At 43.5% G+C, this 12,070-nt stretch overlaps 1 protein-coding gene across 4 annotated transcripts in view; it reads left to right on the forward strand.

Moving 5' to 3' along the window:
- Map3k13 (mitogen-activated protein kinase kinase kinase 13) overlaps positions 1 to 12,070 on the forward strand; it is a 160,895-nt gene that overhangs the window by 113,985 nt on the left and 34,840 nt on the right. For all 4 annotated transcript variants that reach the window (XM_031363503.1, XM_031363504.1, XM_031363502.1 and 1 more), the window contains one exon: positions 5,293 to 5,849. In XM_031363503.1, coding sequence (XP_031219363.1) covers positions 5,378 to 5,849 — 472 coding nt within the window. In that variant the 5' untranslated portion in view covers positions 5,293 to 5,377. The remainder of the gene's footprint in view (positions 1 to 5,292; positions 5,850 to 12,070) is intronic.

Raw genomic sequence — 12,070 nt, forward strand, 5'->3', positions numbered from 1 at the left:
GGGGAAACTGGGAAAGGAGAAATCATATGACATGTAAATAAAGAAAATATCTAATAAAAAAAAAAGATAATTGGCTGATGTTGGAAACCAAACCATCCTAAACTTAACTTCTGTTTTCCTCCTGATTGGTGCTTGTTAGGAAGTGAAGTGCCAGAAGCAGTCTTGTAACATGGAAACTAGTGTCAAACGCAGGTATACTTGGAGTAACCTGGAAACTTGTGCTAACCGCAGGCTTGGTTAACTGGAGTTCAGCCTTAGGTCAGGTTCTCTAAGATGGAGTCTGAACCCAAGATCTGTTCTCTCACTATAAGGGAAGAAAGGATTATTTGAGGAGACACACTATCGTAGCTGGAATGCTCTGATGGCAGGACCAGCTTGTGCCTATGTGATAGAAGGCTCTTTGCTCACTCGTAGGCACACCAGGAAGTGGAGAACAGGGATGCAGATGTTCACCTTCTCTCTCCCTTCCACCTTTTTATCCAGCCCAGAAATTCAGCCCATGGAGCAACAATACCCATACTCAAGAAGGTCTCTTTCCTCAGCTAGCCTTTTCTGGAAGTACCCACACAGACAAGCCCCAACCTGTGCATCATTACTGTACCACGTGTCAGTAGCCCAGTCAAGATCAATCAGAATTAAACTGCTCGCCACACTAGCATTAGAGTTGGCTTCATGCCCCAGCACACTTCCTACTCCCAGGGATAACTTGTTTATCAGCCTTTGGTGCTGCAGGACAGATGGTGTGGTTTGCATGTCCACCCAGGTGTACAATCATTCTCTACCCTTAAAATGGAGTCAAACGCCTCTTGAAAAATGGAGTGTTTGAGGGCAAGGCATGGCCTGAAGAACTGTGGTTTCCACAGTGTGGAATAACGTAGAGCAGGGCATAGCCTGATCTCATCACCAAACTTTCTAGGCAAGCACTTTACCTGCTGAGCCATCCCCTGCTCCCAGAATACTTTTAGTTCTGCTTTATTTTTTGAGACATGGTCTTACTTAGCCCAGGCTGATCCTGAACTCCTGATCCATCTGCATCTAGCTCCAAGGGCTGGGATTACAGGCGCACACCACCATGACCTGTCTCCATCGTTCCTTCCCCCACATTCTCCAGTGTGATAGCAGAGTTCTTAAGATCTGGCATCCCTAACAGGTCAGGCACAGCTAACTGTCCTCAGAAAGCCAATTACAGAGATAAATTAGTAGGAGGAGGGAGGGGATTCGGTGTGGCCATATTGAGAAAAGGCTGACTCCCATTCCTGCCCTGAATCCGTCTTCAAGGTCCTGGCTTGGTGTGTAGGCTTAAATAAAGAGCCAGAGTCACACATAGCCACAGTGTGTATGGGCCTATCCACTGAGCAGCCCCCATTGTCCCAGCTCCAGTTTTTCCTGAAAGGCCCTTCCACAAGTTCAGCTCTCCCTCTGGGAGACAAGTTTCTCCCTGCCAGGCCCTGCACTTCAGCTGTTTTCCCCTCCCATTTCTTGGGGTCTGTCATTTCAGCAGTCTGAGAGCCAAAGTGAGGGACACTGTTCTCAGAAGATCCTTGATCTGGCTGGCTGGCTGCAAGCTCTCTTCTACTCTTGATTCTTATACATTTTCTCTTTTTGTTTCTGCATGTGGCTGAGATCATCTGGTACGAGCAGCTGTTGTGTCTTTAAGGCCAACAGAGCCGTTTTGGCCCTCATAGCCTAGCTTCAGAGTCCTAGGGTGCAGGATGGCGAACAGTCACCAGTCACCAGGTCAGCAGTCAGGGAACAGAGACTTAGTTCCACCTGATCACCCTAGCAGCCCAGGATCCAGCCTACGCAGGATTGGTAGCTTTGACATGGAGAAGAGTTTTAAGACTAGCCAGTGAAGCAAAGCAACGTTGAAGACCTGGTGAATTTTGTTTTGTTTTGTTTTTTTAGTGTATGTTTAAGTGCAAGCATTCAGTGACAGAACCACTCAGAGAAAAGGAAGCTGAATCCAGATGTGTGATGTGTTTCCCAAGGGAGAGTAGGGAAATAATTAATCGTCTTGATGCTAACTTGATATAGCATTTTAGGGGCTCTCAAGTTACATCTCAGAAGGTTGCTAAGAAACCTTTCTCTATTCTCCTTTTGTTAAGTGGGAGAAGTGAAGTGGCCCCAGGATGCCCTGGGTATAATTATAAAGGTGAAACTAGAAGCCACTAGGTTTGCACAGGGTTAGAACATGCCCTTTTCCTGTCAGTGGACTTCCTGGTTGAAATTCCTAGAAACTTTCAAGCTAATGGAGGAGAAGGAAGCAGAGGTGTATATGATTGGTAGCCATGCTGGGACTCTCCTCTTCTGGCAGAGGCTTCAGCTGGATTTTAGGGTGAGAGAGCTCCTGTTCCTTCTTGGATCTTCATAATTTCTCCTGCTGCATGTCCTGCTTCAGTCAGTCTCCCCCTAGCCCAGCCTTATCAGGTTCACAATTGTCTTGTGCTGATGAGGAATAAACACTTGAAGGAAAGATGTGAGGGAAATGAAAGAAAATTGATTAAGGAAACTGAGATCATTGTTTGTTTGTTAATCTTATTTTATTGTTTTTAATTTTCTTATTATCCCATAAATTCCTGTTTGTTTTCTAATGAAAGACGGAAAGGATGGGAGGGAAGATGCGGAGTCTGGGAGGAGCAGGGGAAGAGGAAACTGTAGTCAGAATATATTGTATGAAAAATCTATTTTCAATAAAGGGGAAAAAAGAAAGTGAGATGAACTCCCAGGTTGCCTCCTAAAGAGAGGGACACACACACTCCCACCTAGGTTAGTGGCATTTATGGGGCTTATGTCAGTAACTGAACAGAGACTGAGGCAATCTTTATTGAAATAGGTCATTCTTTTTTTATTGAGTTGGTTTATTTAAGTGTCTGTGTGTCCGTGTATCTGTGTGTCTGTGTGTGTGTGTGTGTATCTGTGTGTCTGTGTGTCTGTTATGTGTGTGTGTGTGTGTCTGTGTGTCTGTGTGTGTGTGTGTGTGTGTGTCTGTGTGTGTGTGTGTGTGTGTGTGTGTGTGTTCACACATGGGCTCATGAACCACAGAATATGTGTGGAGATCAGAGGAAAAGTTGGGGAAGTTGGTTTTCTCCTTCTGTCTTGTAGCTCCTAAGCTGGAACTCAGGTCATCTGCCAGCCTTGGTGGCAGGAGCCTTTGCTTGCTAAGGGCCAACTTGTTGAGCAGGCCAACAGGAGTCCTGTGTTGCTCATCCAGCCAGGGTCACCTTGGTGCCTCTCTCTCTTCTCTTTCCCCCTGCCTCTCTCTCATTTTATTTATTTTGTGAGCTACTGATTGAGTCATCTCTCTCTTGTTCACGGGCTACATTGACTGACTAATTTATGATTCACCATGGGCCCTCACCATCACTTCCTCTGGGAGCTCGGTCCTGTCTTACTTGCTGCAATGTGACTGGTTTATTTTTCTCACAGTGTCTTTTGGTTCTATCCACATTGTCACAAATGATAGGATAGCACCCTTTTATGGATGAGTAATATTGCATCGTATTATATACAATTTTTGTGTCTATGCCACAGTTTCTCTATCCGTCCCTCCATTGATAGATCCCTAGGTCTACACTTGTTGTGACTAATGCTACAGTAAATGTGAGACTGCAGATGTCTCTCTGACAGACCAATTTCATGTTCTTTAGAGAGGAGCACATTGCTGGGTCACGTGGTAGTTCTGCAAAACTACCATACTGTTTTCCACAGTGGCTATACTAAGTCACAATTGATTGACGGTCGTCAGCCATTGCGCTTGCTTGCCATCTCCATGTGGTTCTGGTTTTACACAAACCTGGTAAGCTGATGCTGAGCATCTTCTCGGAGGGATCTTGACTATGTGCTAACTCCACCTGCTTAAGCTTATTGCCCATTTTTAATGCTATTGAGTTGAGGTTTTTATATATTCTAGATATTATCTCTTATCAGATGAATATTTCCTCCTATCCTGTTTTTGACGCTTCAAGACATTTGATTTTTTCTTTTGCTGTGGGAAAGCATTTTCGTTTAATGTCACCTCATTTGCCAGCTTTTCATTTGTTTCTGGGATAAGAGTCTTATCCTGCTTTCAGAAAATTTGAGATTGATTTTTGTCAATCTGATAATCTACAGCAAATCTTTGTTTCCAGAGGTCCAGACCTCCCCCAGTGTTTCTGATGGGTAGAGCAGAAGCAAAGAATAATTAAAAACCTGGGGCTTAGTTGCGTTGCCCTAGATTGACAAAAACCGTTATAGTCCAGGAGTTTGCCTTGCTGTGCACCTGTAACTTTTGTCTGTGTGAGCTGTAGGAGAAGCTGCACCAGCGTAAAGCACCAGAACAAAGAAAGGCGGGTGGGCTGTAGCATACGATAGTCTGGATGTCATATGTAGGTATATGTCATATGTAGGAGAAGCTGCACCAGCATAAAGCACCAGAACAAAGAGAGGCGGGTGGGCTGTAGCATACAATAGTCTGGATGTCATATGTAGGTATATGTCATATGTAGGAGAAGCTGCACCAGCCTAAAGCACCAGAACAAAGAGACGAGGGTGGGCTGTAGCATACAATAGTCTGGATGTCATATGTAGGTATCAGAACAACCTGGGTTTCCCTTGTAAGGAGAATTTTTTTTCTGATTAAAATAGTAATAGAGGGAGAAGGAAGAGAGGACCATGTGACAATCTGCCTCAAAACAAAACAGCAGTTAATAGAGCATGCTGGGATACCAGGGAAATCAAAACTACTTAGCTTTGAAGTTAGACCACCTGAAATGAATTATTGTTCATTTTTTGTATGAGTCCTTCCAGTTTCCTTTCAGGAATGTGTGCTTATATATTCTTTTAATTCTTTCTCAAGCACGTGTCACATATGTTACCCTGTTCTTTATATTGATATGTCATGAACCGTTTTCTCATGATAGTAAGTACATTATTTTTCACTGCTGCCCTGTATTCCATTGTATGTAATAAACATGCCCAACCCCCTCATGGTTTCAGTGAGTTTTTAAAACAATGTTCACTTATTTTTATGTATATATGTTTGCCTGTGTGTGTGTGTGTGTGTGTGTGTGTGAACCATATGCATTCTGGAGCCCACTTAAGCCACTTAAGTATTGGATCCCTGGAACTGGAGCTACTGGAGTTGTGAGCTGCCGTGTGGGTGCTGGGAACCACACGCAGATACCCTGAGGAGGTGTCAGCTCTAACCACCGAGCATCTCTCCAGCCTGGTCTCAGTGTTTTGGTTGTGTAAACAAAAGTGGAGCAGTGTGGGGATTAAAGAAAAAGTGGTCTCATGTTCTCCTTTTTTCTTCAGGTTTTGGAATCCTCTCTTGGATCAAACCTCTGTCCCGGTAATCCTCTGACTGCCATCTCAGGACCTGGTTCACCCTCATGGCACAATGGCCAACCCTCAGGAGCACCTGAGCTGCTCCTCTTTGCCGCACTTGCCCTTGACTGAGAACAAAACCTCTGGTGGACGAAATGAGCTTGCAGCTATGGGGAACCACCCTTCACCCAAGCTCCCTGAGGATCCTCAGGAGAGGGGGGCTGTACAGTCAGAGCTGATGGAGATCACAGGCAGCCCGATCTCCACAACAGTGTTGACCAGTGTCAGCGAGGATTCCAGGGGCCAGTTTGAGAACAGTGTTCTTCAGCTACGGGAACAGGATGATTCAGAAATGACCATGTCTCCGGGAAACAGCAACACTGTGGATGGAGAAAACACGAACGGACCTGAAGACATCAAGATTCAGTTCAGCAGGTCAGGCAGCGGCAGCGGCGGGTTTCTAGAAGGACTGTTTGGATGCCTCAGGCCCGTGTGGAATATCATCGGGAAGGCATATTCCACTGACTACAAACTACAGCAGCAAGGTAAGGTAGAGCATGGGAAGGCGCTTTTTGCAGCGCGCTCCCTCCACCCCACCAGTAACTGGGTAATCTTTAAGGAGTGGGCCAACAGTGAAGCCAGACAATGGAGCAAGCTCATACTTAGGGGTTCCTTCTCCCCCACCCCACCCCCAAGACAGGGTTTCTCTGTGTAGCCTTGGCTGTCCTGGAACTCACTCTGTAGACCAGGCCGGCCTCGAACTCAGAAATCCGCCTGCCTCTGCCTCTCAAGTGCTGGGATTAAAGGCGTGCGCCACCACCACCCGGCAGGGGGTTCCTTCTTATTTAGAGCCAAATAGGCTTTGTGGCCCACTAGCTTAATGGTGTGTAGAGAGCACATATAAGGTCATAAAGAGAAGCTCCCATTTGTTTATCTCATTTAAGATGTCTGTTATCACATGTCTTTGACGATATCTAATAGTTTAATTGTATAGATATATAACTTATGAATGATTGGCATCGTGGGTTCATTTAGTTTTCTAACTGATAATTTATAGGATCAAAAAGTCTGATGGCCAAAGTCAGGCATAGTAGTGTAGGTTTATAGTTTCAACTATTAAGAGGCTGAGGCAGGAGGGTTACTTGAGCTAAGTTAGGCCATTCCTAAGCAACATAATAAAATTGTCATTTAAAAAACAAAAAAGAGGGGGCTAGAGAGATGGCTCAGTGGTTAAGAGCACTGACTGCTCTTCCGAAGGTCCTGAGTTCAAATCCCAGCAACCACATGGTGGCTCACAACCATCTGTAATGAGATCTGGCACCCTCTTCTGGGGTGTCTGAAGATAGCTACAGTGTACTTACATATAATAATAAATAAGTAAAAACAAACAAACAAACAAACAAAAAAAGTCGTGTGGATGGCGCACGCCTTTAATCCCAGCACTTGGGCGGCAGAGGCAGGCGGATTTCTGAGTTCGAGGCCAGCCTGGTCTACAGAGTGAGGTCCAGGACAGACAGACAGGGCTATACAGAGAAACCTTGTCTCAAAAAAAAAAAAAAAAAAAAAAAAAAAAAAAAAAAACAAAAAAACAAAAAAACAAAAAAAACAAAAAAACTAAAAACCAAAAACCAAAACAGGTCTAAACAAGCCTAATGGCCATTTGACTAGTTCAAAACCAAACTGACACCATGCCACTCCTCAGATCCCAGGACTGCCTTACATTGTAATAAAAAAGAAATCTTGCCTTGCAACATAGGGGCAGCAGATTCAGAAAAGAGAAGACTCTGTTTTCTAGAGCATATAATTCCTCATTTTAAAATACCCAGTCTTAAATTCCCATCATTGGATAATATATGTTCATATATTTCAATTTGAAGTAAAAGAAACATGTTCTTGATGTTATAGTTTACTCTCTAAAACAAAATGACTCAACTTCCCCACCAAAATTTAAAATAATCTATCATTCATATCTTAGGAATAATAGTGATCAATATTTTAACAATATATCAGGCTGGATATAGTGATATGTGCTTAATCTTTTTATTAAGAAGGTTGCTGGAAGAGAATCATAATTCAAGACTAACCTGGTTTACATAGTGAGTTCTAGATTAGCTTGGACTATGTAATGAGACACTGTCTCAAAAAACTATGAAAATAAGTGTCTCTGCTCTGCAGCTTGATGTCCACAGTGGGCACAGAATCTACCGTGTTGGACCAGGTACTGGGCAACTGGCTGGTCTCATCCCTCCCTCAATTATACCTGCTACTGAGGGGGAGGGGGTTGTGCTTATTTTGTTCTAAATAGCAGCTGCTGACTCATGTCAATAATCCCAACTACTTGAGAGGCAGGAGGATCACAACTCAGCGTCTCCCCGGGTTAAGATAATGATTTCAAGGTTAGCTGAAGCAACTGAAAAAGACTCTATTTGGGAAAAATCCAAAGGCATGGGATTGAGCTTGGTTCTAGAACCCCAATTGGCACACCTGAGGCCTGAGGAGCCTCCAGCATTAAAAAAAGAAAAAGGAGTTTATCTCATATCATGAAGATTTTTCCATTTCTGAAGTGTAACTTCATCTTTTATTTCTTTTATGATTTGCGGCAGTGCTGGGGATTGAATCCAGTGCCCTGCATATATGTTAGACAAAGACTCTAGACACTGAGATATACCCAGACCCCTTCAGCACACATAATTTTAATGGCTATATAATATGTATAAATAATTAAATAATTATTTAAATATGCTGATATTTAAGCAATCCCTTTGGCTTCACACTTGTTTTTACTTTTAGTGATTATAAACTACATTACAATAATATTAAATATTTTATTATGTTTTTATTGTTCGTTTTGTTTGAGTGCATGTGTGTCTACACCTGGGGGATGGGCATGTGGAGGGGAGGTCTCGGGACAGTATCGGGGAGGGGTGTATGTACCATACATACACAGCTGTACCTCTGAGCCACACCCCAGCCTCTGCTTATTTATTCATTTGTAATTTTTGTTTTGAGGTGCTAGGTCTTGCTTTGCAGCCATGGCTGTCCAGGGACTCCCTATGTAGCCCAGGCTGGCCTCTAACTCTCAGTGGCCCTTCTTCCTCAGCCTCCAGTGTGCTAGGATTGCAGGTGTGTATCACCATGCCTAGCCTTGGCTTGCTTTAGAAGTGCTTTGTCCTCTGTTTCTCACAGAATCAAACAATATCTATTTCCTCAATAAGCTCCATTTGGTTCTCAGAGCCTCTGCTTGTTCAGAACTAATTTGCATCCTAACCTGGAGATCCCTGAATCCAAGTGTATCACTGAGCTTTAGACTCAGACAAATTGTTAGCCATGCTTGCTGAAAGAAGCCCTTTCTTTGTTTGACTTTTATTGTTCTACAAATGTATATTTAACTTATCTTCCAGATGATCATGGGGCCTTTCAGAAAGGCTCGTTTTGGAAATAATTAAGACACAAGCCCAGTCTTTCAGGATTATATATAGTATATCCTACTGAAGGCTGGTGCTGCTGTGGCCCTTGAAAGTAACTTGCCGGCCAGAATTGAATGTTTTCTTGTTGGGATGGAGATGCTAAGCTTTCATCCTGCATCACAGGCCACCAGAGGATGAGAGATGTGTCCCCGTGTTTGGCATGGATCACAAGTATCACTAGACTTTTGAAGTATCCTGTCTGCACCTTCCTTTTAGCATGCTGTTATGGTGTAGTAGTGGCGCTAAAGCAGTGCGTTGAAACCTTTTATTGCCGAGTAGTTGGCAGTATCACCCCGTACTGCCATGGCCAGATCTGAGTGCACAGACAGAGCCTTAAAGCAGCTGGCCATGAGGGGCTTCCTCAGCCTGTGGATCTTGGTGATATCAGATAAGAGATAGTAGTCGCCCAGCAGTGGTGGCGCACACCTTTAATCCCAGCACTTGGGAGGGCAGATGTCTGAGTTCAAGGCCAGCCTGGTCTGCAGAGTGAGTTCCAGGACAGCCAGGGCTACACAGAGAAACCGTCTCAAAAAACCAAAAATAAATAAATAAATAAATAAATATAAAAAGAGATAGTAGTCATGGTACTTAAACAGAACAGACAAAGCTCTGGGGAAGTGCTGGTGTACGGGTGTAAAAACAATGGGCTTGTGGGATCACGTTAGCAATCTCGTGTGCAGTTCTCTAGGGGCTCAATTCTGTGTCTTTAAGACTCTCTTCCTTCTACTTTGTCCTGTCTTGGCCTCCCTTTTAGCTTCTCCTTACAGGTTAATTATCAATATTAGTCACGTCCCTTCCTAATTACTGATAGTTAACCTGTGAGGTTAAACAAAGAAGACTAAGTTGGCATCACTCCATTTTGCTTCTGGTAATCAGTTCAAGCAAAAGGTTGTTGAGAGCATGGCTCGTGTGCCTATCTCGTGCTTTCTGTGCCCTCTCCAGTTGCCCGTGCAGACCCCTCATCTCTGGGGATGGGGAGGCCTCACTGACTGCAGAGAATGGCTGCAGCAGGAGCTGTCCGCAGTGGAGATTTGTATTATTATGATACTGTCAACAGTTGGGAGTTCAATGCCAAATGCATGTCGTTTGCAGTTTAATAATTCACTTCCCACTTTATAAAACTACTAATTAATAGACATTGCTTCTGAAAATATAGTAATTATAGTATGAGCATCATAAAGCAGTCTAAAAGAAAGAATTATTTAACAAATCACTAAATATTTATATAGGTAAAAATAGACTTACATCAGCCTTCATGCCATATACCAAAATAAACTCCACATGACTATAAAGAGACAATTTTTTCATTTATTTTGTGTGTGTTTGTATGTGTGTGCACATGTGTGTTTGTACATGCATATCACAGCATGTGTGTGGAGGTCAGAGGACAACTTGCGGTTCTCTCCTTCTACTATATGGGGACCCAGGGGTCAAATGTAGTTAAGTCCGTAATACACTGATGGCAAGTGTCTCTACCGTGGCGCCATCTTTAAAAATCAATGATAGAGAAGCACGGAAAACAGACTACAGACTGTACAGGGGACTGGAAAAGAATACAAAGGAAGTGATGAATGGGAGAGTGCATGGCCTGAGCTATTGAGCTCCCAGAGCTTCTCCACTTCTGATGAGCAGATGCAGATGCTAAACAAAACATTTGTCACTGACAAACCCATCCACACTTAGAAGACAAGTGTACAGGAGGTTGGAAACTAAAATGAAACAACAATTACTATGCTCATTACTGCTGTTGTGTGATGAAACCAGCGTGTCTGGGTGTCAGCACTGCCAGCGTCAACCACAAATCCTTCTGTGTACCTGTTCGGAATGCCTTACCCCCAAGGTTGAGGGAGTGTTTATACTCTCACCTAGGGGTTCACTCTGAGGAAATATATGAAGAAAGGGCATCTTTTATATGCAGTTATAGTATGAGGCCTACAAAGATGGCCCGATGTTGAAGAGTGCTGTGTGGTCTTCCAGTTATGTTATGGTCAAGCTTTAGTCACCGTTATGAGAAGACACATTTTATTATGACTTGAGAGACCCATAAGAGGGGTAACTCTTCCTACTCTGTGATGGACATAGTGGGCAGAGATTTCATTTGTTTTTTAAGACCAGAACCGATTCACAGCCAAGAACTCAGAGCTACTTCAAATAGTGTTCCACAGACCATTTGTTGCTGAGTCTGGAATCTCTTGTAACCTTTAAACTGGCGTTGTTGTCCTCCTCACACCGCTGTGTTTGCTTCTGGGTGCGATGTTCTCTTCAGAACGGGGAGGGGACATTGAGGAGGACCAATGGATGCATTCCTTCTTAGGTTTTGTAAGCTAAAAGTGCACGTTGGTGGATTTCTAAAGTGTTTTATTTGCATATTTACACTTTACTTATTTTATATATTTGTATATTATTTATATATTTATATATTTTGTTTATTTGTGAAATCTTAACTGTGAGTGGTAGTACATGCCTGTAAGCTCAGGAACAGGGAAGTAGAGGCAGGAGGGTCAGGGTCATCCTCAGCCATGCAGTCTGAGCCACACAAGACTGTGTCTCAAAATAAAATACCATTTTATTCATTATAAAAATGATATAAACTTGAATTTTAAAAACCAATTCAGAAAAATATAAACATTAATATGAATCACCAATGGCTACTTAGAATAAAGTTTTAAAAAATATTCTTTAAAAGAAGGCAAAAGTTGAGGGCTATGCAGTTTGGGTGGCCCAATAGCCAGAGCCTTCCCTGCTCCTTCATGCACAGCAGGCAACGCAGTGCAGTAGAACGGGGGCTGTTTCTAGAATGGCTGGTCCTGCTTTACCAGTCATGTGACCTTGAGTAGTCACTCAACCCTGTGCTTTAGGTCTCTCCTCTTTAACTATGATGAGGCCAGTGGGTAAACGCACTTGCTGTGCAAGCCTGATGTCTTAGTTAGGGTTCCATTGCTGTGAGGAGACACCACAGCCACGGCAACTCATATCAAGGATAACATTTAACTGGAGCTGGCTTACAGTTTCAGAGGTTCAGTCCATTATCATCATGGTGGGAAGCATGGCAGCAAGCAGGCAGACATGGTGCTGGAGGAGCTGAGAGTTCTACATCTGGATCCGAAGACAGCCAGGAGATTAAGCACAGAGGTCTCAAAGCCCACCTCCACACTTCCTCCAACAAGAAAACACCTCCTAATAGTGCCACTCCCCATGGCCAAATGTTCAGACACAAGTCTGTGGGGACATTCCTATTCAAACCACCACACCTAAGGACCTGAGATTGATCTCCAGATTCTGGAATGGAAGAGAACTGA

The sequence above is a fragment of the Mastomys coucha genome, unplaced genomic scaffold (genome assembly GCF_008632895.1).
Source record: "Mastomys coucha isolate ucsf_1 unplaced genomic scaffold, UCSF_Mcou_1 pScaffold12, whole genome shotgun sequence".
Lineage (NCBI taxonomy): Eukaryota > Metazoa > Chordata > Mammalia > Rodentia > Muridae > Mastomys > Mastomys coucha.